At 53.6% G+C, this 22,531-nt stretch overlaps 1 protein-coding gene across 3 annotated transcripts in view; it reads right to left on the reverse strand.

Moving 5' to 3' along the window:
* bnipl (BCL2 interacting protein like) overlaps positions 1-22,531 on the reverse strand; it is a 41,613-nt gene that overhangs the window by 17,933 nt on the left and 1,149 nt on the right. Inside the window, exons 1-4 of one of the 3 annotated variants that reach the window (XM_064946629.1) lie at positions 21,200-21,534; positions 19,053-19,133; positions 18,811-18,869; positions 18,463-18,720 (exon numbers count right to left, since the gene is read on the reverse strand). In XM_064946629.1, the coding sequence (XP_064802701.1) occupies positions 18,463-18,720; positions 18,811-18,869; positions 19,053-19,133; positions 21,200-21,234 (433 nt within the window). In that variant the 5' untranslated portion in view covers positions 21,235-21,534. Of the gene's footprint in view, positions 1-18,462; positions 18,721-18,810; positions 18,870-19,052; positions 19,146-21,199; positions 21,535-22,531 lie in introns of those variants that run through there. The other 2 variants (XM_064946628.1, XM_064946627.1) reach the window with 2 other exon arrangements.

Consider the following 22,531-nt stretch of genomic DNA (forward strand, 5'->3'; position numbering starts at 1 on the left):
AGTTCTCTCTCACCCTCCCACTCCAGTTCTTGTCTCCCTCTCACCCTCCCACTCCAGTTCTTGTCTCCTCTCTCACCCTCCCACTCCAGTTCTTGTCTCCCCTTTCACCCTCCCACTCATGTTCTCTTTCACCCTCCCACTCCAGTTCTCTCTCAACCTCCCACTCCAGTTCTCTCTCAACCTCCCACTCCAGTTCTCTCTCACCCTCCCACTCCAGTTCTCTCTCACCCTCCCACTCCAGTTCTCTCTCACCCTCCCACTCCAGTTCTCTCTCACCCTCCCACACCAGTTCTCTCACCCTCCCACTCCAGTTCTCTCTCACCCTCCCACTCCAGTTCTCTCTCACCCTCCCACTCCAGTTCTCTCTCACCCTCCCACTCCAGTTCTCTCTCACCCTCCCACTCTAGTTCTCTCTCACCCTCCCACTCCAGTTCTCTTTCACCCTCCCAGTCCAGTTCTCTTTCACCCTCCCACTCCAGTTCTCTCTCAACCCAGTTCTTGTCTCCCCTCTCACACTCCCACTCCAGTTCTTGTCTCCTCTCTCACCCTCCCACTCCAGTTCTTGTCTCCTCTCTCACCCTCCCACTCCAGTTCTTGTCTCCTCTCTCACCCTCCCACTCCAGTTCTTGTTTCTTCTCTAACCCTCCCACTCCAGTTCTTGTCTCCCCTCTCACCCTCCCACTCCAATTCTTGTCTACCCTCTCACCCTCCCACTCCAGTTCTTGTCTCCTCTCTCACCCTCCCACTCCAGTTCTTGTTTCTTCTCTAACCCTCCCACTCCAGTTCTTGTCTCCTCTCTCACCCTCCAGTTCTTGTCTCCTCTCTCACCCTCCCACTACAATTCTTGTCTCCCCTCTCACCCTCCAGTTCTTGTCTCCTCTCTCACCCTCCCACTCCAATTCTTGTCTCCCCTCTCACCATTCCACTCCAGTTCTTGTCTCCCCTCTAACCCTCCCACTCCAATTCTTGTCTCCTCTCTCACCCTCCCACTCCAGTTCTTGTCTCCTCTCTCACCCTCCCACTCCAGTTCTTGTTTCTTCTCTAACCCTCCCACTCCAGTTCTTGTCTCCTCTCTCACCCTCCAGTTCTTGTCTCCTCTCTCACCCTCCCACTCCAATTCTTGTCTCCCCTCTCACCCTCCAGTTCTTGTCTCCTCTCTCACCCTCCCACTCCAATTCTTGTCTCCCCTCTCACCATTCCACTCCAGTTCTTGTCTCCCCTCTAACCCTCCCACTCCAATTCTTGTCTCCTCTCTCACTCTCCCACTCCAGTTCTTGTCTCCCCTCTCACGCTCCCAATCCCGTTCTTGTCTCCCTCTCACGCTCCCACTCCAGTTCTTGTCTCCTCTCTCACCCTCCCACTCCAGTTCTTGTCTCCTCTCTCACCCTCCCACTCCAGTTCTTGTCTCCTCTCTCACCCTCCCACTCCAGTTCTTGTCTCCTCTCTCACCCTCCCACTCCAGTTCTTGTCTCCCCTTTCACCCTCCCACTCATGTTCTCTTTCACCCTCCCACTCCAGTTCTCTCTCAACCTCCCACTCCAGTTCTCTCTCACCCTCCCACTCCAGTTCTCTCTCACCCTCCCACTCCAGTTCTCTCTCACCCTCCCACTCCAGTTCTCTCTCTCACCCTCCCACTCCAGTTCTCTCTCACCCTCCCACTCCAGTTCTCTCTCACCCTCCCACTCCAGTTCTCTCTCACCCTCCCACTCCAGTTCTCTCTCACCCTCCCACTCCAGTTCTCTCTCACCCTCCCACTCCAGTTCTCTTTCACCCTCCCACTCCAGTTCTCTTTCACCCTCCCACTCCAGTTCTCTCTCAACCCAGTTCTTGTCTCCCCTCTCACACTCCCACTCCAGTTCTTGTCTCCTCTCTCACCCTCCCACTCCAGTTCTTGTCTCCTCTCTCACCCTCCCACTCCAGTTCTTGTCTCCTCTCTCACCCTCCCACTCCAGTTCTTGTTTCTTCTCTAACCCTCCCACTCCAGTTCTTGTCTCCCCTCTCACCCTCCCACTCCAATTCTTGTCTACCCTCTCACCCTCCCACTCCAGTTCTTGTCTCCTCTCTCACCCTCCCACTCCAGTTCTTGTTTCTTCTCTAACCCTCCCACTCCAGTTCTTGTCTCCTCTCTCACCCTCCAGTTCTTGTCTCCTCTCTCACCCTCCCACTCCAATTCTTGTCTCCCCTCTCACCATTCCACTCCAGTTCTTGTCTCCCCTCTAACCCTCCCACTCCAATTCTTGTCTCCTCTCTCACCCTCCCACTCCAGTTCTTGTCTCCTCTCTCACCGTCCCACTCCAGTTCGTCTCCTCTCTCACCCTCCCACTCCAGTTCTTGTCTCCCCTCTCACACTCCCACTCATGTTCTTGTCTCCCCTCTCACCCTCCCACTCCAGTTCTCTTTCACCCTCCCACTCCAGTTCTCTCTCACCCTCCCACTCCAGTTCTCTTTCACCCTCCCACTCCAGTTTCTCTCTCACCCTCCCACTCCAGTTCTCTCTCACCCTCCCACTCCAGTTCTCTTTCACCCTCCCACTCCAGTTCTTGTCTCCCCTCTCACCCTCCCACTCCAGTTCTCTCTCACCCTCCCACTCCAGTTCTCTCTCACCCTCCCACTCCAGTTCTCTCTCACCCTCCCACTCCAGTTCTCTTTCACCCTCCCACTCCAGTTCTTGTCTCCCTCTCACCCTCCCACTCCAGTTCTCTCTCACCCTCCCACTCCAGTTCTCTCTCACCCTCCCACTCCAGTTCTCTCTCACCCTCCCACTCCAGTTCTCTTTCACCCTCCCACTCCAGTTCTTGTCTCCCCTCTCACCCTCCCACTCCAGTTCTTGTCTCCCCTCTCAGCCTCCCACTCCAGTTCTTGTCTCCTCTCTCACCCTCCCACTTCTGTTCTTGTCCCCACTCTCACCCACTCACCCCAGTTCTTGTCTCCTCTCTCACCCACTCACTCCAGTTCTTGTCTCCTCTCTCACCCACTCACTCCAGTTCTTGTTTCTTCTCTCACCCTCCCACTCCAGTTCTTGTTTCTTCTCTAACCCTCCCACTCCAGTTCTTGTCTCCTCTCTCACCCTCCAGTTCTTGTCTCCTCTCTCACCCTCCCACTCCAATTCTTGTCTCCCCTCTCACCCTCCCACTCCAGTTCTTGTCTCCCCTCACCCTCCCACTCCAGTTCTTGTCTCACCTCTCACCTTCCCACTCCAGTTCTTGTCTCCCCTCGCACCCTCCCACTCCAGTTCTTGTCTCCTCTCTCACCCTCCCACTCCAGTTCTTGTCTCCTCTCTCACCCTCCCACTCCAGTTCTTGTCTCCTCTCTCACCCTCCCAATCCAGTTCTTGTCTCCTCTTTCACCCTCCCACTCCAGTTCTCTTTCACCCTCCCACTCCAGTTCTCTCTCACCCTGCCACTCCAGTTCTCTCTCACCCTGCCACTCCAGTTCTCTCTCACCCTGCCACTCCAGTTCTCTCTCACCCTGCCACTCCAGTTCTTGTCTCCTCTCTCACCCTCCCACTCCAGTTCTTGTCTCCTCTCTCACCCTCCCACTCCAGTTCTTGTCTCCCCTTTCACCCTCCCAATCATGTTCTCTTTCACCCTCCCACTCCAGTTCTCTCTCAACCTCCCACTCCAGTTCTCTCTCAACCTCCCACTCCAGTTCTCTCTCACCCTCCCACTCCAGTTCTCTCTCACCCTCCCACTCCAGTTCTCTCTCACCCTCCCACTCCAGTTCTCTCTCACCCTCCCACTCCAGTTCTCTCTCACCCTCCCACTCCAGTTCTCTCTCACCCTCCCACTCCAGTTCTCTCTCACCCTCCCACTCCAGTTCTCTCTCACCCTCCCACTCCAGTTCTCTCTCACCCTCCCACTCCAGTTCTCTCTCACCCTCCCACTCCAGTTCTCTTTCACCCTCCCACTCCAGTTCTCTTTCACCCTCCCACTCCAGTTCTCTCTCAACCCAGTTCTTGTCTCCCCTCTCACACTCCCACTCCAGTTCTTGTCTCCTCTCTCACCCTCCCACTCCAGTTCTTGTCTCCTCTCTCACCCTCCCACTCCAGTTCTTGTCTCCTCTCTCACCCTCCCACTCCAGTTCTTGTTTCTTCTCTAACCCTCCCACTCCAGTTCTTGTCTCCCCTCTCACCCTCCCACTCCAATTCTTGTCTACCCTCTCACCCTCCCACTCCAGTTCTTGTCTCCTCTCTCACCCTCCCACTCCAGTTCTTGTTTCTTCTCTAACCCTCCCACTCCAGTTCTTGTCTCCTCTCTCACCCTCCAGTTCTTGTCTCCTCTCTCACCCTCCCACTCCAGTTCTTATCTCCTCTCTCACCCTCCAGTTCTTGTCTCCTCTCTCACCCTCCCACTCCAATTCTTGTCTCCCCTCTCACCATTCCACTCCAGTTCTTGTCTCCCCTCTAACCCTCCCACTCCAATTCTTGTCTCCTCTCTCACCCTCCCACTCCAGTTCTTGTCTCCTCTCTCACCGTCCCACTCCAGTTCGTCTCCTCTCTCACCCTCCCACTCCAGTTCTTGTCTCCCCTCTCACACTCCCACTCCAGTTCTTGTCTCCCCTCTCACCCTCCCACTCCAGTTCTCTTTCACCCTCCCACTCCAGGTCTCTCTCACCCTCCCACTCCAGTTCTCTTTCACCCTCCCACTCCAGTTCTCTCTCACCCTCCCACTCCAGTTCTCTCTCACCCTCCCACTCCAGTTCTCTTTCACCCTCCCACTCCAGTTCTTGTCTCCCCTTTCACCCTCACACTCCAGTTCTTGTCTCCCCTCTCACCCTCCCACTCCAGTTCTTGTCTCCTCTCTCACCCTCCCACTTCTGTTCTTGTCCCCACTCTCACCCACTCACCCCAGTTCTTGTCTCCTCTCTCACCCACTCACTCCAGGTCTTGTCTCCTCTCTCACCCACTCACTCCAGTTCTTGTTTCTTCTCTCACCCTCCCACTCCAGTTCTTGTTTCTTCTCTAACCCTCCCACTCCAGTTCTTGTCTCCTCTCTCACCCTCCAGTTCTTGTCTCCTCTCTCACCCTCCCACTCCAATTCTTGTCTCCCCTCTCACCCTCCCACTCCAGTTCTTGTCTCCCCTCACCCTCCCACTCCAGTTCTTGTCTCACCTCTCACCCTCCCACTCCAGTTCTTGTCTCCCCTCGCACCCTCCCACTCCAGTTCTTGTCTCCTCTCTCACCCTCCCACTCCAGTTCTTGTCTCCTCTCTCACCCTCCCACTCCAGTTCTTGTCTCCTCTCTCACCCTCCCAATCCAGTTCTTGTCTCCTCTTTCACCCTCCCACTCCAGTTCTCTTTCACCCTCCCACTCCAGTTCTCTCTCACCCTGCCACTCCAGTTCTCTCTCACCCTGCCACTCCAGTTCTCTCTCACCCTGCCACTCCAGTTCTCTCTCACCCTCCCACTCCAGTTCTTGTCTCCTCTCTCACCCTCCCACTCCATTTCTTGTCTCCTCTCTCACCCTCCCACTCCAGTTCTTGTCTCCCCTTTCACCCTCCCACTCATGTTCTCTTTCACCCTCCCACTCCAGTTCTCTCTCAACCTCCCACTCCAGTTCTCTCTCAACCTCCCACTCCAGTTCTCTCTCAACCTCCCACTCCAGTTCTCTCTCACCCTCCCACTCCAGTTCTCTCTCACCCTCCCACTCCAGTTCTCTCTCACCCTCCCACTCCAGTTCTCTCTCACCCTCCCACTCCAGTTCTCTCTCACCCTCCCACTCCAGTTCTCTCTCACCCTCCCACTCCAGTTCTCTTTCACCCTCCCACTCCAGTTCTCTTTCACCCTCCCACTCCAGTTCTCTCTCAACCCAGTTCTTGTCTCCCCTCTCACACTCCCACTCCAGTTCTTGTCTCCTCTCTCACCCTCCCACTCCAGTTCTTGTCTCCTCTCTCACCCTCCCACTCCAGTTCTTGTCTCCTCTCTCACCCTCCCACTCCAGTTCTTGTTTCTTCTCTAACCCTCCCACTCCAGTTCTTGTCTCCTCTCTCACCCTCCCACTCCAGTTCTTGTCTCCTCTCTCACCCTCCCACTCCAGTTCTTGTTTCTTCTCTAACCCTCCCACTCCAGTTCTTGTCTCCCCTCTCACCCTCCCACTCCAATTCTTGTCTACCCTCTCACCCTCCCACTCCAGTTCTTGTCTCCTCTCTCACCCTCCCACTCCAGTTCTTGTTTCTTCTCTAACCCTCCCACTCCAGTTCTTGTCTCCTCTCTCACCCTCCAGTTCTTGTCTCCTCTCTCACCCTCCCACTCCAGTTCTTATCTCCTCTCTCACCCTCCAGTTCTTGTCTCCTCTCTCACCCTCCCACTCCAATTCTTGTCTCCCCTCTCACCATTCCACTCCAGTTCTTGTCTCCCCTCTAACCCTCCCACTCCAATTCTTGTCTCCTCTCTCACCCTCCCACTCCAGTTCTTGTCTCCTCTCTCACCGTCCCACTCCAGTTCGTCTCCTCTCTCACCCTCCCACTCCAGTTCTTGTCTCCCCTCTCACACTCCCACTCCAGTTCTTGTCTCCCCTCTCACCCTCCCACTCCAGTTCTCTTTCACCCTCCCACTCCAGGTCTCTCTCACCCTCCCACTCCAGTTCTCTTTCACCCTCCCACTCCAGTTCTCTCTCACCCTCCCACTCCAGTTCTCTCTCACCCTCCCACTCCAGTTCTCTTTCACCCTCCCACTCCAGTTCTTGTCTCCCCTTTCACCCTCACACTCCAGTTCTTGTCTCCCCTCTCACCCTCCCACTCCAGTTCTTGTCTCCTCTCTCACCCTCCCACTTCTGTTCTTGTCCCCACTCTCACCCACTCACCCCAGTTCTTGTCTCCTCTCTCACCCACTCACTCCAGTTCTTGTCTCCTCTCTCACCCACTCACTCCAGTTCTTGTTTCTTCTCTCACCCTCCCACTCCAGTTCTTGTTTCTTCTCTAACCCTCCCACTCCAGTTCTTGTCTCCTCTCTCACCCTCCAGTTCTTGTCTCCTCTCTCACCCTCCCACTCCAATTCTTGTCTCCCCTCTCACCCTCCCACTCCAGTTCTTGTCTCCCCTCACCCTCCCACTCCAGTTCTTGTCTCACATCTCACCTCCCACTCCAGTTCTTGTCTCCCCTCGCACCCTCCCACTCCAGTTCTTGTCTCCTCTCTCACCCTCCCACTCCAGTTCTTGTCTCCTCTCTCACCCTCCCACTCCAGTTCTTGTCTCCTCTCTCACCCTCCCAATCCAGTTCTTGTCTCCTCTTTCACCCTCCCACTCCAGTTCTCTTTCACCCTCCCACTCCAGTTCTCTCTCACCCTGCCACTCCAGTTCTCTCTCACCCTGCCACTCCAGTTCTCTCTCACCCTGCCACTCCAGTTCTCTCTCACCCTCCCACTCCAGTTCTTGTCTCCTCTCTCACCCTCCCACTCCATTTCTTGTCTCCTCTCTCACCCTCCCACTCCAGTTCTTGTCTCCCCTTTCACCCTCCCACTCATGTTCTCTTTCACCCTCCCACTCCAGTTCTCTCTCAACCTCCCACTCCAGTTCTCTCTCAACCTCCCACTCCAGTTCTCTCTCACCCTCCCACTCCAGTTCTCTCTCACCCTCCCACTCCAGTTCTCTCTCACCCTCCCACTCCAGTTCTCTCTCACCCTCCCACTCCAGTTCTCTCTCACCCTCCCACTCCAGTTCTCTCTCACCCTCCCACTCCAGTTCTCTTTCACCCTCCCACTCCAGTTCTCTTTCACCCTCCCACTCCAGTTCTCTCTCAACCCAGTTCTTGTCTCCCTCTCACACTCCCACTCCAGTTCTTGTCTCCTCTCTCACCCTCCCACTCCAGTTCTTGTCTCCTCTCTCACCCTCCCACTCCAGTTCTTGTCTCCTCTCTCACCCTCCCACTCCAGTTCTTGTTTCTTCTCTAACCCTCCCACTCCAGTTCTTGTCTCCCTCTCACCCTCCCACTCCAGTTCTTGTCTCCCCTCACCCTCCCACTCCAGTTCTTGTCTCCCCTCTCACACTCCCACTCCAGTTCTTGTCTCCTCTCTCACCCTCCCACTCCAGTTCTTGTCTCCTCTCTCACCCTCCCACTCCAGTTCTTGTCTCCTCTCTCACCCTCCCACTCCAGTTCTTGTTTCTTCTCTAACCCTCCCACTCCAGTTCTTGTCTCCCCCTCTCACCCTCCCACTCCAATTCTTGTCTACCCTCTCACCCTCCCACTCCAGTTCTTGTCTCCCTCTCACCCTCCCACTCCAGTTCTTGTTTCTTCTCTCACCCTCCCACTCCAGTTCTTGTCTCCTCTCTCACCCTCCAGTTCTTGTCTCCTCTCTCACCCTCCCACTCCAATTCTTGTCTCCCCTCTCACCATTCCACTCCAGTTCTTGTCTCCCCTCTAACCCTCCCACTCCAATTCTTGTCTCCCCTCTCACCCTCCCACTCCAATTCTTGTCTCCTCTCTCACCCTCCCACTCCAGTTCTTGTCTCCTCTCTCACCGTCCCACTCCAGTTCGTCTCCTCTCTCACCCTCCCACTCCAGTTCTTGTCTCCCCTCTCACACTCCCACTCCAGTTCTTGTCTCCCCTCTCACCCTCCCACTCCAGTTCTCTCTCACCCTCCCACTCCAGTTCTCTTTCACCCTCCCACTCCAGTTCTCTCTCACCCTCCTACTCCAGTTCTCTCTCACCCTCCCACTCCAGTTCTCTCTCACCCTCCCACTCCAGTTCTCTCTCACCCTCCCACTCCAGTTCTCTTTCACCCTCCCACTCCAGTTCTTGTCTCCCTCTCACCCTCCCACTCCAGTTCTTGTCTCCCCTCTCACCCTCCCACTCCAGTTCTTGTCTCCTCTCTCACCCTCCCACTTCTGTACTTGTCCCCACTCTCACCCACTCACCCCAGTTCTTGTCTCCTCTCTCACCCACTCACTCCAGTTCTTGTCTCTCTCTCACCCACTCACTCCAGTTCTTGTTTCTTCTCTCACCCTCCCACTCCAGTTCTTGTTTCTTCTCTAACCCTCCCACTCCAGTTCTTGTCTCCTCTCTCACCCTCCAGTTCTTGTCTCCTCTCTCACCCTCCCACTCCAATTCTTGTCTCCCCTCTCACCCTCCCACTCCAGTTCTTGTCTCCCCTCACCCTCCCACTCCAGTTCTTGTCTCACCTCTCACCCTCCCACTCCAGTTCTTGTCTCCCCTCGCACCCTCCCACTCCAGTTCTTGTCTCCTCTCTCACCCTCCCACTCCAGTTCTTGTCTCCTCTCTCACCCTCCCACTCCAGTTCTTGTCTCCTCTCTCACCCTCCCACTCCAGTTCTCTTTCACCCTCCCACTCCAGTTCTCTCTCACCCTGCCACTCCAGTTCTCTCTCACCCTGCCACTCCAGTTCTCTCTCACCCTCCCACTCCAATTCTTGTCTCCCCTCTCACCCTCCCACTCCAATTCTTGTCTCCTCTCTCACCCTCCCACTCCAGTTCTTGTCTCCTCTCTCACCGTCCCACTCCAGTTCGTCTCCTCTCTCACCCTCCCACTCCAGTTCTTGTCTCCCCTCTCACACTCCCACTCCAGTTCTTGTCTCCCCTCTCACCCTCCCACTCCAGTTCTCTCTCACCCTCCCCTCCAGTTCTCTTTCACCCTCCCACTCCAGTTCTCTCTCACCCTCCTACTCCAGTTCTCTCTCACCCTCCCACTCCAGTTCTCTCTCACCCTCCCACTCCAGTTCTCTCTCACCCTCCCACTCCAGTTCTCTTTCACCCTCCCACTCCAGTTCTTGTCTCCCCTCTCACCCTCCCACTCCAGTTCTTGTCTCCCCTCTCACCCTCCCACTCCAGTTCTTGTCTCCTCTCTCACCCTCCCACTTCTGTACTTGTCCCCACTCTCACCCACTCACCCCAGTTCTTGTCTCCTCTCTCACCCACTCACTCCAGTTCTTGTCTCTCTCTCACCCACTCACTCCAGTTCTTGTTTCTTCTCTCACCCTCCCACTCCAGTTCTTGTTTCTTCTCTAACCCTCCCACTCCAGTTCTTGTCTCCTCTCTCACCCTCCAGTTCTTGTCTCCTCTCTCACCCTCCCACTCCAATTCTTGTCTCCCCTCTCACCCTCCCACTCCAGTTCTTGTCTCCCCTCACCCTCCCACTCCAGTTCTTGTCTCACCTCTCACCCTCCCACTCCCAGTTCTTGTCTCCCCTCGCACCCTCCCACTCCAGTTCTTGTCTCCTCTCTCACCCTCCCACTCCAGTTCTTGTCTACTCTCTCACCCTCCCACTCCAGTTCTTGTCTCCTCTCACTCTCCCAATCCAGTTCTTGTCTCCTCTTTCACCCTCCCACTCCAGTTCTCTTTCACCCTCCCACTCCAGTTCTCTCTCACCCTGCCACTCCAGTTCTCTCTCACCCTGCCACTCCAGTTCTCTCTCACCCTCCCACTCCAGTTCTTGTCTCCTCTCTCACCCTCCCAATCCAGTTCTTGTCTCCTCTTTCACCCTCCCACTCCAGTTCTCTTTCACCCTCCCACTCCAGTTCTTTTTCACCCTCCCACTCCAGTTCTTTTTCACCCTCCCACTCCAGTTCTATCTCACCCTCCCACTCCAGTTCTCTCTCACCCTGCCACTCCAGTTCTCTCTCACCCTCCCACTCCAGTTCTCTCTCACCCTCCCACTCCAGTTCTCTCTCACCCTCCCACTCCAGTTCTCTTTCACCCTCCCACTCCAGTTCTCTTTCACCCTCCCACTCCAGTTCTCTTTCACCCTCCCACTCCAGTTCTTTTTCACCCTCCCACTCCAGTTATTTTTCACCCTCCCACTCCAGTTCTATCTCACCCTCCCACTCCGGTTCTCTCTCACCCTCCCACTCCAGTTCTATCTCACCCTCCCACTCCGGTTCTCTCTCACCCTCCCACTCCAGTTCTCTCTCACCCTCCCACTCCAGTTCTCTCTCTCACCCTCCCACTCCAGTTCTCTCTCACCCTCCAACTCCAGTTCTTGTCTCCCCTCTCACCCTCCCACTCCAGTTCTTGTCTCCTCTCTCAACCTCCCACTCCAGTTCTTGTTTCTTCTCTCAACCTCCACTCCAGTTCTTGTTTCTTCTCTAACCCTCCCACTCCAGTTCTTGTCTCCTCTCTCACCCTCCCACTCCAGTTCTTGTTTCTTCTCTAACCCTCCCACTCCAGTTCTGTCTCCTCTCTCACCCTCCCACTCCAGTTCTTGTCTCCTCTCTCACCCTCCCACTCCAGGTCTTGTTTCTTCTCTAACCCTCCCACTCCAGTTCCTGTCTCCTCTCTCACCCTCCCACTCCAGTTCTTGTCTCCTCTCTCACCCTCCCACTTCAGTTCTTGTTTCTTCTCTAACCCTCCCACTCCAGCTCTTGTCTCCCCTCTCACCCTCCCACTCCAGTTCTTGTCTCTCCTCTCACCCTCCCACTCCAGTTCTTGTCTCCCCTCTCACCCTCCCACTCCAGTTCTTGTCTCCCCTCTCACCCTCCCACTCCAGTTCTTGTCTCCCATCTCACCCTCCCACTCCAGTTCTTGTCTCCCCTCTCACCCTCCCACTCCAGTTCTTGTCTCCCATCTCACCCTCCCACTCCAGTTCTTGTCTCCCCTCTCACCCTCCCACTCCAGTTCTTGTCTCCCCTCTCACCCTCCCACTCCAGTTCTTGTCTCCCCTCTCACTCCAGTTCTTGTCTCCTCTCTCACCCTCCCATTCCAGTTCTTGTCTCCCCTCCCACTCCAGTTCTTGTCCCCTTTCTCACCCTCCCACTTCTGTTCTTGTCTCCCCTCTCACCCTCCCACTCCAGTTCTTGTCTCCCCTCTCACCCTCCCACTCCAGTTCTTGTCTCCCCTCTCACCCTCCCACTCCAGTTCTTGTCTCCCCTCTCACCCTCCCACTCCAGTTCTTGTCTTCCCTCTCACCCTCCCACTCCAGTTCTTGTCTCCCCTCTCACCCTCCCACTCCAGTTCTTGTCTCCCCTCTCACCCTCCCACTCCAGTTCTCTCTCACCCTCCCACTCCAGTTCTCTTTCACCCTCCCACTCCAGTTCTCTCTCACCCTCCTACTCCAGTTCTCTCTCACCCTCCCACTCCAGTTCTCTCTCACCCTCCCACTCCAGTTCTCTCTCACCCTCCCACTCCAGTTCTCTTTCACCCTCCCACTCCAGTTCTTGTCTCCCCTCTCACCCTCCCACTCCAGTTCTTGTCTCCCCTCTCACCCTCCCACTCCAGTTCTTGTCTCCTCTCTCACCCTCCCACTTCTGTACTTGTCCCCACTCTCACCCACTCACCCCAGTTCTTGTCTCCTCTCTCACCCACTCACTCCAGTTCTTGTCTCCTCTCTCACCCACTCACTCCAGTTCTTGTTTCTTCTCTCACCCTCCCACTCCAGTTCTTGTTTCTTCTCTAACCCTCCCACTCCAGTTCTTGTCTCCTCTCTCACCCTCCAGTTCTTGTCTCCTCTCTCACCCTCCCACTCCAATTCTTGTCTCCCCTCTCACCCTCCCACTCCAGTTCTTGTCTCCCCTCACCCTCCCACTCCAGTTCTTGTCTCACCTCTCACCCTCCCACTCCAGTTCTTGTCTCCCCTCGCACCCTCCCACTCCAGTTCTTGTCTCCTCTCTCACCCTCCCACTCCAGTTCTTGTCTACTCTCTCACCCTCCCACTCCAGTTCTTGTCTCCTCTCACTCTCCCAATCCAGTTCTTGTCTCCTCTTTCACCCTCCCACTCCAGTTCTCTTTCACCCTCCCACTCCAGTTCTCTCTCACCCTGCCACTCCAGTTCTCTCTCACCCTGCCACTCCAGTTCTCTCTCACCCTCCCACTCCAGTTCTTGTCTCCTCTCTCACCCTCCCAATCCAGTTCTTGTCTCCTCTTTCACCCTCCCACTCCAGTTCTCTTTCACCCTCCCACTCCAGTTCTTTTTCACCCTCCCACTCCAGTTCTTTTTCACCCTCCCACTCCAGTTCTATCTCACCCTCCCACTCCAGTTCTCTCTCACCCTGCCACTCCAGTTCTCTCTCACCCTCCCACTCCAGTTCTCTCTCACCCTCCCACTCCAGTTCTCTCTCACCCTCCCACTCCAGTTCTCTTTCACCCTCCCACTCCAGTTCTCTTTCACCCTCCCACTCCAGTTCTCTTTCACCCTCCCACTCCAGTTCTTTTTCACCCTCCCACTCCAGTTATTTTTCACCCTCCCACTCCAGTTCTATCTCACCCTCCCACTCCGGTTCTCTCTCACCCTCCCACTCCAGTTCTATCTCACCCTCCCACTCCGGTTCTCTCTCACCCTCCCACTCCAGTTCTCTCTCACCCTCCCACTCCAGTTCTCTCTCACCCTCCCACTCCAGTTCTCTCTCACCCTCCAACTCCAGTTCTTGTCTCCCCTCTCACCCTCCCACTCCAGTTCTTGTCTCCTCTCTCAACCTCCCACTCCAGTTCTTGTTTCTTCTCTCAACCTCCCACTCCAGTTCTTGTTTCTTCTCTAACCCTCCCACTCCAGTTCTTGTCTCCTCTCTCACCCTCCCACTCCAGTTCTTGTTTCTTCTCTAACCCTCCCACTCCAGTTCTGTCTCCTCTCTCACCCTCCCACTCCAGTTCTTGTCTCCTCTCTCACCCTCCCACTCCAGGTCTTGTTTCTTCTCTAACCCTCCCACTCCAGTTCCTGTCTCCTCTCTCACCCTCCCACTCCAGTTCTTGTCTCCTCTCTCACCCTCCCACTTCAGTTCTTGTTTCTTCTCTAACCCTCCCACTCCAGCTCTTGTCTCCCCTCTCACCCTCCCACTCCAGTTCTTGTCTCTCCTCTCACCCTCCCACTCCAGTTCTTGTCTCCCCTCTCACCCTCCCACTCCAGTTCTTGTCTCCCCTCTCACCCTCCCACTCCAGTTCTTGTCTCCCATCTCACCCTCCCACTCCAGTTCTTGTCTCCCCTCTCACCCTCCCACTCCAGTTCTTGTCTCCCATCTCACCCTCCCACTCCAGTTCTTGTCTCCCCTCTCACCCTCCCACTCCAGTTCTTGTCTCCCCTCTCACCCTCCCACTCCAGTTCTTGTCTCCCCTCTCACTCCAGTTCTTGTCTCCTCTCTCACCCTCCCATTCCAGTTCTTGTCTCCCCTCCCACTCCAGTTCTTGTCTCCCCTCTCACCCTCCCACTCCAGTTCTTGTCTCCCCTCTCACTCCAGTTCTTGTCTCCTCTCTCACCCTCCCATTCCAGTTCTTGTCTCCCCTCCCACTCCAGTTCTTGTCCCCTTTCTCACCCTCCCACTCCAGTTCTTGTCTCCCCTCTCACCCTCCCACTCCAGTTCTTGTCTTCCCTCTCACCCTCCCACTCCAGTTCTTGTCTCCCCTCTCACCCTCCCACTCCAGTTCTTGTCTCCCCTCTCACCCTCCCACTCCAGTTCTCTCTCACCCTCCCACTCCAGTTCTCTTTCACCCTCCCACTCCAGTTCTCTCTCACCCTCCTACTCCAGTTCTCTCTCACCCTCCCACTCCAGTTCTCTCTCACCCTCCCACTCCAGTTCTCTCTCACCCTCCCACTCCAGTTCTCTTTCACCCTCCCACTCCAGTTCTTGTCTCCCCTCTCACCCTCCCACTCCAGTTCTTGTCTCCCCTCTCACCCTCCCACTCCAGTTCTTGTCTCCTCTCTCACCCTCCCACTTCTGTACTTGTCCCCACTCTCACCCACTCACCCCAGTTCTTGTCTCCTCTCTCACCCACTCACTCCAGTTCTTGTCTCCTCTCTCACCCACTCACTCCAGTTCTTGTTTCTTCTCTCACCCTCCCACTCCAGTTCTTGTTTCTTCTCTAACCCTCCCACTCCAGTTCTTGTCTACTCTCTCACCCTCCAGTTCTTGTCTCCTCTCTCACCCTCCCACTCCAATTCTTGTCTCCCCTCTCACCCTCCCACTCCAGTTCTTGTCTCCCCTCACCCTCCCACTCCAGTTCTTGTCTCACCTCTCACCCTCCCACTCCAGTTCTTGTCTCCCCTCGCACCCTCCCACTCCAGTTCTTGTCTCCTCTCTCACCCTCCCACTCCAGTTCTTGTCTCCTCTCTCACCCTCCCACTCCAGTTCTTGTCTCCTCTCTCACCCTCCCAATCCAGTTCTTGTCTCCTCTTTCACCCTCCCACTCCAGTTCTCTTTCACCCTCCCACTCCAGTTCTCTCTCACCCTGCCACTCCAGTTCTCTCTCACCCTGCCACTCCAGTTCTCTCTCACCCTCCCACTCCAATTCTTGTCTCCCCTCTCACCCTCCCACTCCAATTCTTGTCTCCTCTCTCACCCTCCCACTCCAGTTCTTGTCTCCTCTCTCACCGTCCCACTCCAGTTCGTCTCCTCTCTCACCCTCCCACTCCAGTTCTTGTCTCCCCTCTCACACTCCCACTCCAGTTCTTGTCTCCCCTCTCACCCTCCCACTCCAGTTCTCTCTCACCCTCCCACTCCAGTTCTCTCTCACCCTGCCACTCCAGTTCTCTCTCACCCTGCCACTCTAGTTCTCTCTCACCCTCCCACTCCAGTTCTTGTCTCCTCTCTCACCCTCCCAATCCAGTTCTTGTCTCCTCTTTCACCCTCCCACTCCAGTTCTTTTTCACCCTCCCACTCCAGTTCTTTTTCACCCTCCCACTCCAGTTCTATCTCACCCTCCCACTCCAGTTCTCTCTCACCCTCCCACTCCAGTTCTCTCTCACCCTCCCACTCCAGTTCTCTCTCACCCTCCCACTCCAGTTCTCTCTCACCCTCCCACTCCAGTTATTTTTCACCCTGCCACTCCAGTTCTCTCTCACCCTCCCACTCCAGTTCTCTCTCACCCTCCCACTCCAGTTCTCTCTCACCCTCCCACTCCAGTTATTTTTCACCCTCCCACTCCAGTTCTATCTCACCCTCCCACTCCGGTTCTCTCTCACCCTCCCACTCCAGTTCTCTCTCACCCTCCCACTCCAGTTCTCTCTCACCCTCCCACTCCAGTTCTCTCTCACCCTCCCACTCCAGTTCTTGTCTCCCCTCTCACCCTCCCACTCCAGTTCTTGTCTCCTCTCTCAACCTCCCACTCCAGTTCTTGTTTCTTCTCTCAACCTCCCACTCCAGTTCTTGTTTCTTCTCTAACCCTCCCACTCCAGTTCTTGTCTCCTCTCTCACCCTCCCACTCCAGTTCTTGTTTCTTCTCTAACCCTCCCACTCCAGTTCTGTCTCCTCTCTCACCCTCCCACTCCAGTTCTTGTCTCCTCTCTCACCCTCCCACTCCAGTTCTTGTTTCTTCTCTAACCCTCCCACTCCAGTTCCTGTCTCCTCTCTCACCCTCCCACTCCAGTTCTTGTCTCCTCTCTCACCCTCCCACTTCAGTTCTTGTTTCTTCTCTAACCCTCCCACTCCAGCTCTTGTCTCCCCTCTCACCCTCCCACTCCAGTTCTTGTCTCTCCTCTCACCCTCCCACTCCAGTTCTTGTCTCCCCTCTCACCCTCCCACTCCAGTTCTTGTCTCCCCTCTCACCCTCCCACTCCAGTTCTTGTCTCCCATCTCACCCTCCCACTCCAGTTCTTGTCTCCCTCTCACCCTCCCACTCCAGTTCTTGTCTCCCCTCTCACCCTCCCACTCCAGTTCTTGTCTCCCCTCTCACTCCAGTTCTTGTCTCCTCTCTCACCCTCCCATTCCAGTTCTTGTCTCCCCTCCCACTCCAGTTCTTGTCCCCTTTCTCACCCTCCCACTTCTGTTCTTGTCTCCCCTCTCACCCTCCCACTCCAGTTCTTGTCTCCCCTCTCACCCTCCCACTCCAGTTCTTGTCTCCCCTCTCACCCTCCCACTCCAGTTCTTGTCTTCCCTCTCACCCTCCCACTCCAGTTCTTGTCTCCCCTCTCACCCTCCCACTCCAGTTCTGGTCTCCCCTCTCACCCTCCCACTCCAGTTCTGGTCTCCCCTCTCACCCTCCCACTCCAGTTCTGGTCTCCCCTCTCACCCTCCCACTCCAGTTCTGGTCTCCCCTCTCACCCTCCCACTCCAGTTCTGGTCTCCCCTCTCACCCTCCCACTCCAGTTCTGGTCTCCCCTCTCACCCTCCCACTCCAGTTCTGGTCTCCCCTCTCACCCTCCCACTCCAGTTCTGGTCTCCCCTCTCACCCTCCCACTCCAGTTCTGGTCTCCCCTCTCACCCTCCCACTCCAGTTCTCTTTCACCCTCCCACTCCAGTTCTCTTTCACCCTCCCACTCCAGTTCTCTTTCACCCTCCCACTCCAGTTCTCTTTCATCCTCCCACTCCAGTTCTCTCTCACCCTCCCACTCCAGTTCTCTCTCACCCTCCCACTCCAGTTCTCTCTCACCCTCCCACTCGTTCTCTTTCACCCTCCCACTCCAGTTCTCTTTCACCCTCCCACTCCAGTTCTTGTCTCCTCTCTCACCCTCCCACTCCAGTTCTTGTCTCCCCTCTCACCCTCCCACTCCAGTTCTTGTCTCCCCTCTCACTCCAGTTCTTGTCTCCTCTCTCACCCTCCCACTCCAGTTCTTGTCTCCCCTCTCACTCCAGTTATTGTCTACCCTCTCACCCTCCCACTCCAGTTCTTGTCTCCCCTCTCACTCCAGTTCTTGTCTCCTCTCTCACCCTCCCACTCCAGTTCTTGTCTCCTCTCTCACGCTCCAGTTCTTGTCTCCCCTCTCACCCTCCCACTCCAGTTATTGTCTCCTCTCTCACCCTCCCACTCCAATTCTTGTCTCCCCTCTCACTCCAGTTCTTGTCTCCTCTCTCACCCTCCCATTCCAGTTCTTGTCTCCCCTCCCACTCCAGTTCTTGTCCCCTTTCTCACCCTCCCACTTCTGTTCTTGTCCCCTCTCTCACCCACTCCAGTTCTTGTCTCCCCTCTCACCCTCCCACTCCAGTTCTTGTCTCCCCTCTCACCCTCCCACTCCAGTTCTTGTCTCCCCTCACCCTCCCACTCCAGTTCTTGTCTCCCCTCTCACCCTCCCACTCCAGTTCTGGTCTCCCCTCTCACCCTCCCACTCCAGTTCTTGTCTCCCCTCTCACCCTCCCACTCCAGTTCTTGTCTCCCCTCTCACCCTCCCACTCCAGTTCTTGTCTCCCCTCCCACTCCAGTTCTTGTCTCCTCTCTCACCCTCCCACTCCAGTTCTTGTCTCCTCTCTCACCCTCCCACTCCAGTTCTTGTCTCCCCTCCCACTCCAGTTCTTGTCTCCCCTCTCACCCTCCCACTCCAGTTCTTGTCTCCCCTCCCACTCCAGTTCTTGTCTCCTCTCTCACCCTCCCACTCCAGTTCTTGTCTCCCCTCTCCCTCCAGTTCTTGTCTCCCCTCTCCCTCCAGTTCTTGTCTCCTCTCTCACCCTCCCACTCCAGTTCTTGTCTCCCCTCTCACTCCAGTTATTGTCTCCCCTCTCACCCTCCCACTCCAGTTCTTGTCTCCCCTCTCACCCTCCCACTCCAGTTCTTGTCTCCCCTCTCACCCTCCCACTCCAGTTCTTGTCTCCCCTCTCACCCTCCCACTCCAGTTCTTGTCTCCCCTCTCACCCTCCCACTCCAGTTCTTGTCTCCTCTCTCACCCTCCCACTCCAGTTCGTGCATGCTGTCAGGGAAGTTGCAGGACTCGCTGTCCGAGGGCGTCTCCAGGGCCTCCAGGTTGATGTCCAGCTCCGTGTCATCTTCGTCGGGTGAGAGGGCGGCGGCAGAGTACCCGGTGTCCCCTGACTTCACACTGCGGTCCGCTGAGTCGGTGCGGGACAGGGTCAGGCTGAGGGTGGGCGCCACCAGACGCTTCTTCCTTATGGGGTTTTCTGACAGGGCCAGGCTGGTGGGTGGAGCTGGGGAGTAGCACACACACAGGTATTGTGGGATATGGTGCAGTACTTTTGGAATTAGGCTTTTGCAGACTTATGGTATTAGGGATATACCTGGTCTCTCTGCATTTTCTCCTTGGGTCTCAGGACTATGGGAATCTTCAGGAAGAGGTCTGGGGGGGGATATAAAATAGTTGAAACAGCTTAGTACTGCTTTCTTACCCGGTCATAACCAAAAAGCATTCTTTGCAGGGACCTAAAATATAATTTAAGATTGTCATGGTGAACAGGCTGGGGTTTACAGTTCATGAGGTCAGGGGGTAAGGTTAAAGGTCAGGGTTAGGTGTGTCTCTGACCTGGGGAACTCCTCATCCTGCCATTCCTCCCTCAGCTCCATGTCCTGGATGTAGGAAGCAGCCTTCGCCCCCTCTGGACTCCTACAGAACAGACTGCATGTCACAGTACATTCTATAGTATTGCTGTACATGCTGTAATAATCAAAAGATTCAACAACAGTCTATAGTCCTTAAGAGTCCAGATAAGACACAGTCTGACAGACACTCTGATGAAGGCCACTGCCCAAACGCATGTACCATGTTTTTAATGTGATGATACCAAATTAATTAAGTCTTTGTAAAGTGCCTGTCAAACATTACGCATGAATCACAAGGTCCAATCATTGCAATATTGTAACAGTTTTCTTTACTTGAAGGAGAGGCGGACCAAAACGCAGCGTGGTGGTTATTCATGTTTAATTTATAAAGACACTATACATGAATAAACTAACAAAACAAGAAATGTGAAGAAAAAAACAGCCCTATCTGGTGCAAACACTGAGACAGGAACAATCACCCACAAAACCCAACACCAAACAGGCTACCTAAATATGGTTCCCAATCAGAGACAATGACTAACACCTGCCTCTGATTGAGAACCATATCAGGCCAAACATAGAAATAGACAAACTAGACATGTAACATAGAATGCCCACTCAGATCACACCCTGACCAAACAAAACATAGAAACATACAAAGCAAACTATGGTCAGGGTGTGACAAATATGTTCATTGGTTACCAGGGGAGAACGACTGCCCCCTCTCATTGAAACCAGGAGGTTCAAGGCTGACTGTGGTACTGCAGGCATTGTTGGCAGAAAACAGGATTATAGGGATGGGCATTTGACATGTTTTGATTGTTCTTGTACACACATAATGTGCATTTATCTATATGCCACCAGTGTGAAACAATACCTCATTTATCATAACCATTAGTACTATTTAAGATTAATTGAAACTGTAAAATCAACTGGTTATATTATATTGTGGAACACAATCTTCTAAAAGGCAGTAACCTCAGCAGGGCGCTTGCATAGAAGCCAATGGCTGTGCAACGGCAAAGCACTGTTTTGTTCATTTAACAGACAAGCCACTCTTACTTGCCGAGCCCTTATCACAGTCAAGACACACCTTGCAAACAAGCACCCGCCCCACACACACGCACACACTGAGAAGAGTCCTCAAGTTCTCCCTCACCTCACTCCAGTGCTCAGAGAGTACACAGACACAATCACGTCCAAGTGCAGAAGAGCGAGAGAGAGAAACTAACAATGTAGGCTTGCAACTTGTCTTACTCCATGTGTGTCCTCTGGCTGTCATTGGTCTAGACTGCCTCTGCCAGTGGACACACTTGACAAGGTTTCAGGACCACTGCAAGAGTCAAACAGCACCCTCTGTGACTGTGCCTCCAGTACTCCATGGAAGAGTGATTCACAAAAGGCCAACACACCCTTCGACCCACCAGCTGCATGCATAATGCACCCTTGGCACATATGTACAGTATGTCTGCTGATCACTTCCCGATATTGTGTTAACGTTTCATTAGTGCTCACCTGTCATATGAATTAGACTTTACACACCGTAAAAGGAAATTGGGCTTTTAAAGTAATGACGTTCATATAGCATCACACTGTAAAGACATACAAATAAAGAATATAGACTCATTTGTAAACTGTCATAAAGGGGAATAGTCTTGGTTTAGAAGACCACCAGCTGTCACTTAGAAATTAAAACAGAGTGATAAGCAAATGCTAGGTGCATCAATAAATTGGAAAAGATAAAATAATTATAATATGTCCAACTGTAGTAAAGTGGCTGTTCCACTGATGTCAGAAGGTGAATTCACCAATTTGTAAGTCGCTCTGGATAAGAGCGTCTGCTAAATGACTTAAATGTAAATGTAAACTGTAGGCCCTATGTATAAACAAATGAAGAATCATGAAACTACAGTAAGTTTATCCATATAGTTTAAGCACTTTTCGTGTCATTGCACAGTATTAACATGATGTAAACTAACTTTGCACAACTGTGTTCAAGCCGTCAACTGGATTATACATGGCTTCCACATCAGTTTCCCCGTCTCCAACAACCTAGTTCTACTGTAGTTACACAATGCCTTTGTAAATAAAGAGACACGCCGATACACAAAGCGACTGAGCATAGCCTACCTTTCACCCTTTCCTCTGTATAAACGCGCACTCATGCAGACATCATGATAAAAAGATGAGTACAAAAAAACGTTAAAATAAATGTTGATCAAGAAGATAAGTCATTTCAAAGTCGTCAATTGTAAACACTCCGACGTTCGCACAAGTGCAGTGTTCTGACGACCCAACCACACAGCAAACAATACATTAGCTTAGCCAATCAGAGGGCTTTGTACGTGCTCCGCTGGTGACACGTTCACCACACCTGAGTGAGTGAGAACTTTCTGATCTATCACTCATCGCAACTTGTAAACACATCAAAATGAGCAGATCCGTAGATAAATAGTTGAGTATCTCAATGCAGCAGTGTCAAACTCTTACCACACTAAAAGGAAACACATTTCGGAAACAATAACAGTTCCTGTTTACTCAACGATCATTAAAAAAACGGTATTGCCTTCTCCTGATTTTTTAAAACGAGAATGACACATCAATAGGTCCCTCTCGAGAGCCTGTATGTCTATGGTTTAATGAGTCAACCCAGCTGAACTCGTGACAGTAAGGTTGAGCTGCGTTGGTTTGTGAGATGTGGTCTGAGTATAAACTCATTATCTATTTAATTATTTAAAATGTGGGCGTCCCGTTATGACGTGATCGTTGTGGCACTGAACACCTGAACATCTTGTGAGATTGTAGCATAGGGGGTTTAAAGGGTGTGTATGTGTATGCGATTGTGTGTATCTCTGTGTTGCAACCAACCAGTGAACAGATCTCAACTCAATTGAACACTTAAGGGAGATTCTGGGCGGCTCGTGAGACAGCGTTTCCCACCACCATCTACAAAACGCCAAATTATGCAATGTCTCGTTGAACAATGGTGTCGCATCCCCCCCCAATAGCGTTCCAGACACTTGCAGAATCTTTGCCACGGCGCATTGAAGCTGTTCTGGCTCGTGGTGTCCGTTGAACAATGGTGTCGCATCCCCCCAATAGCGTTCCAGACACTTGCAGAATCTTTGCCACGGCGCATTGAAGCTGTTCTGGCTCGTGGTGTCCCAACGCAATATTAAGACACGTTTTGTGTATTTTGGCAGTTACCTGTAGACGCGTGTGAAAACAATCTGTTAATAGCTGCTCGTGGTGGGAAGGGAAGACAACCTCTGTGCTCTTGCATTATTCCCGATGAAGCATGCCTTGGGTGTATACTCGGTGTTAAGGAAACCTGATATTGTAATGGCCACGGCCTGTAGAGGCAGTTATTGAAGCCTCTGCCTATAAGAGGACAGGAGTAGATAGCAGGGATTAACCAAACGCAAAGAAAGCTCCGATTCAAACTCCCTTTCCGCCAGCATT

The sequence above is a fragment of the Oncorhynchus masou genome, chromosome 29, assembly GCF_036934945.1.
Source record: "Oncorhynchus masou masou isolate Uvic2021 chromosome 29, UVic_Omas_1.1, whole genome shotgun sequence".
Lineage (NCBI taxonomy): Eukaryota > Metazoa > Chordata > Actinopteri > Salmoniformes > Salmonidae > Oncorhynchus > Oncorhynchus masou.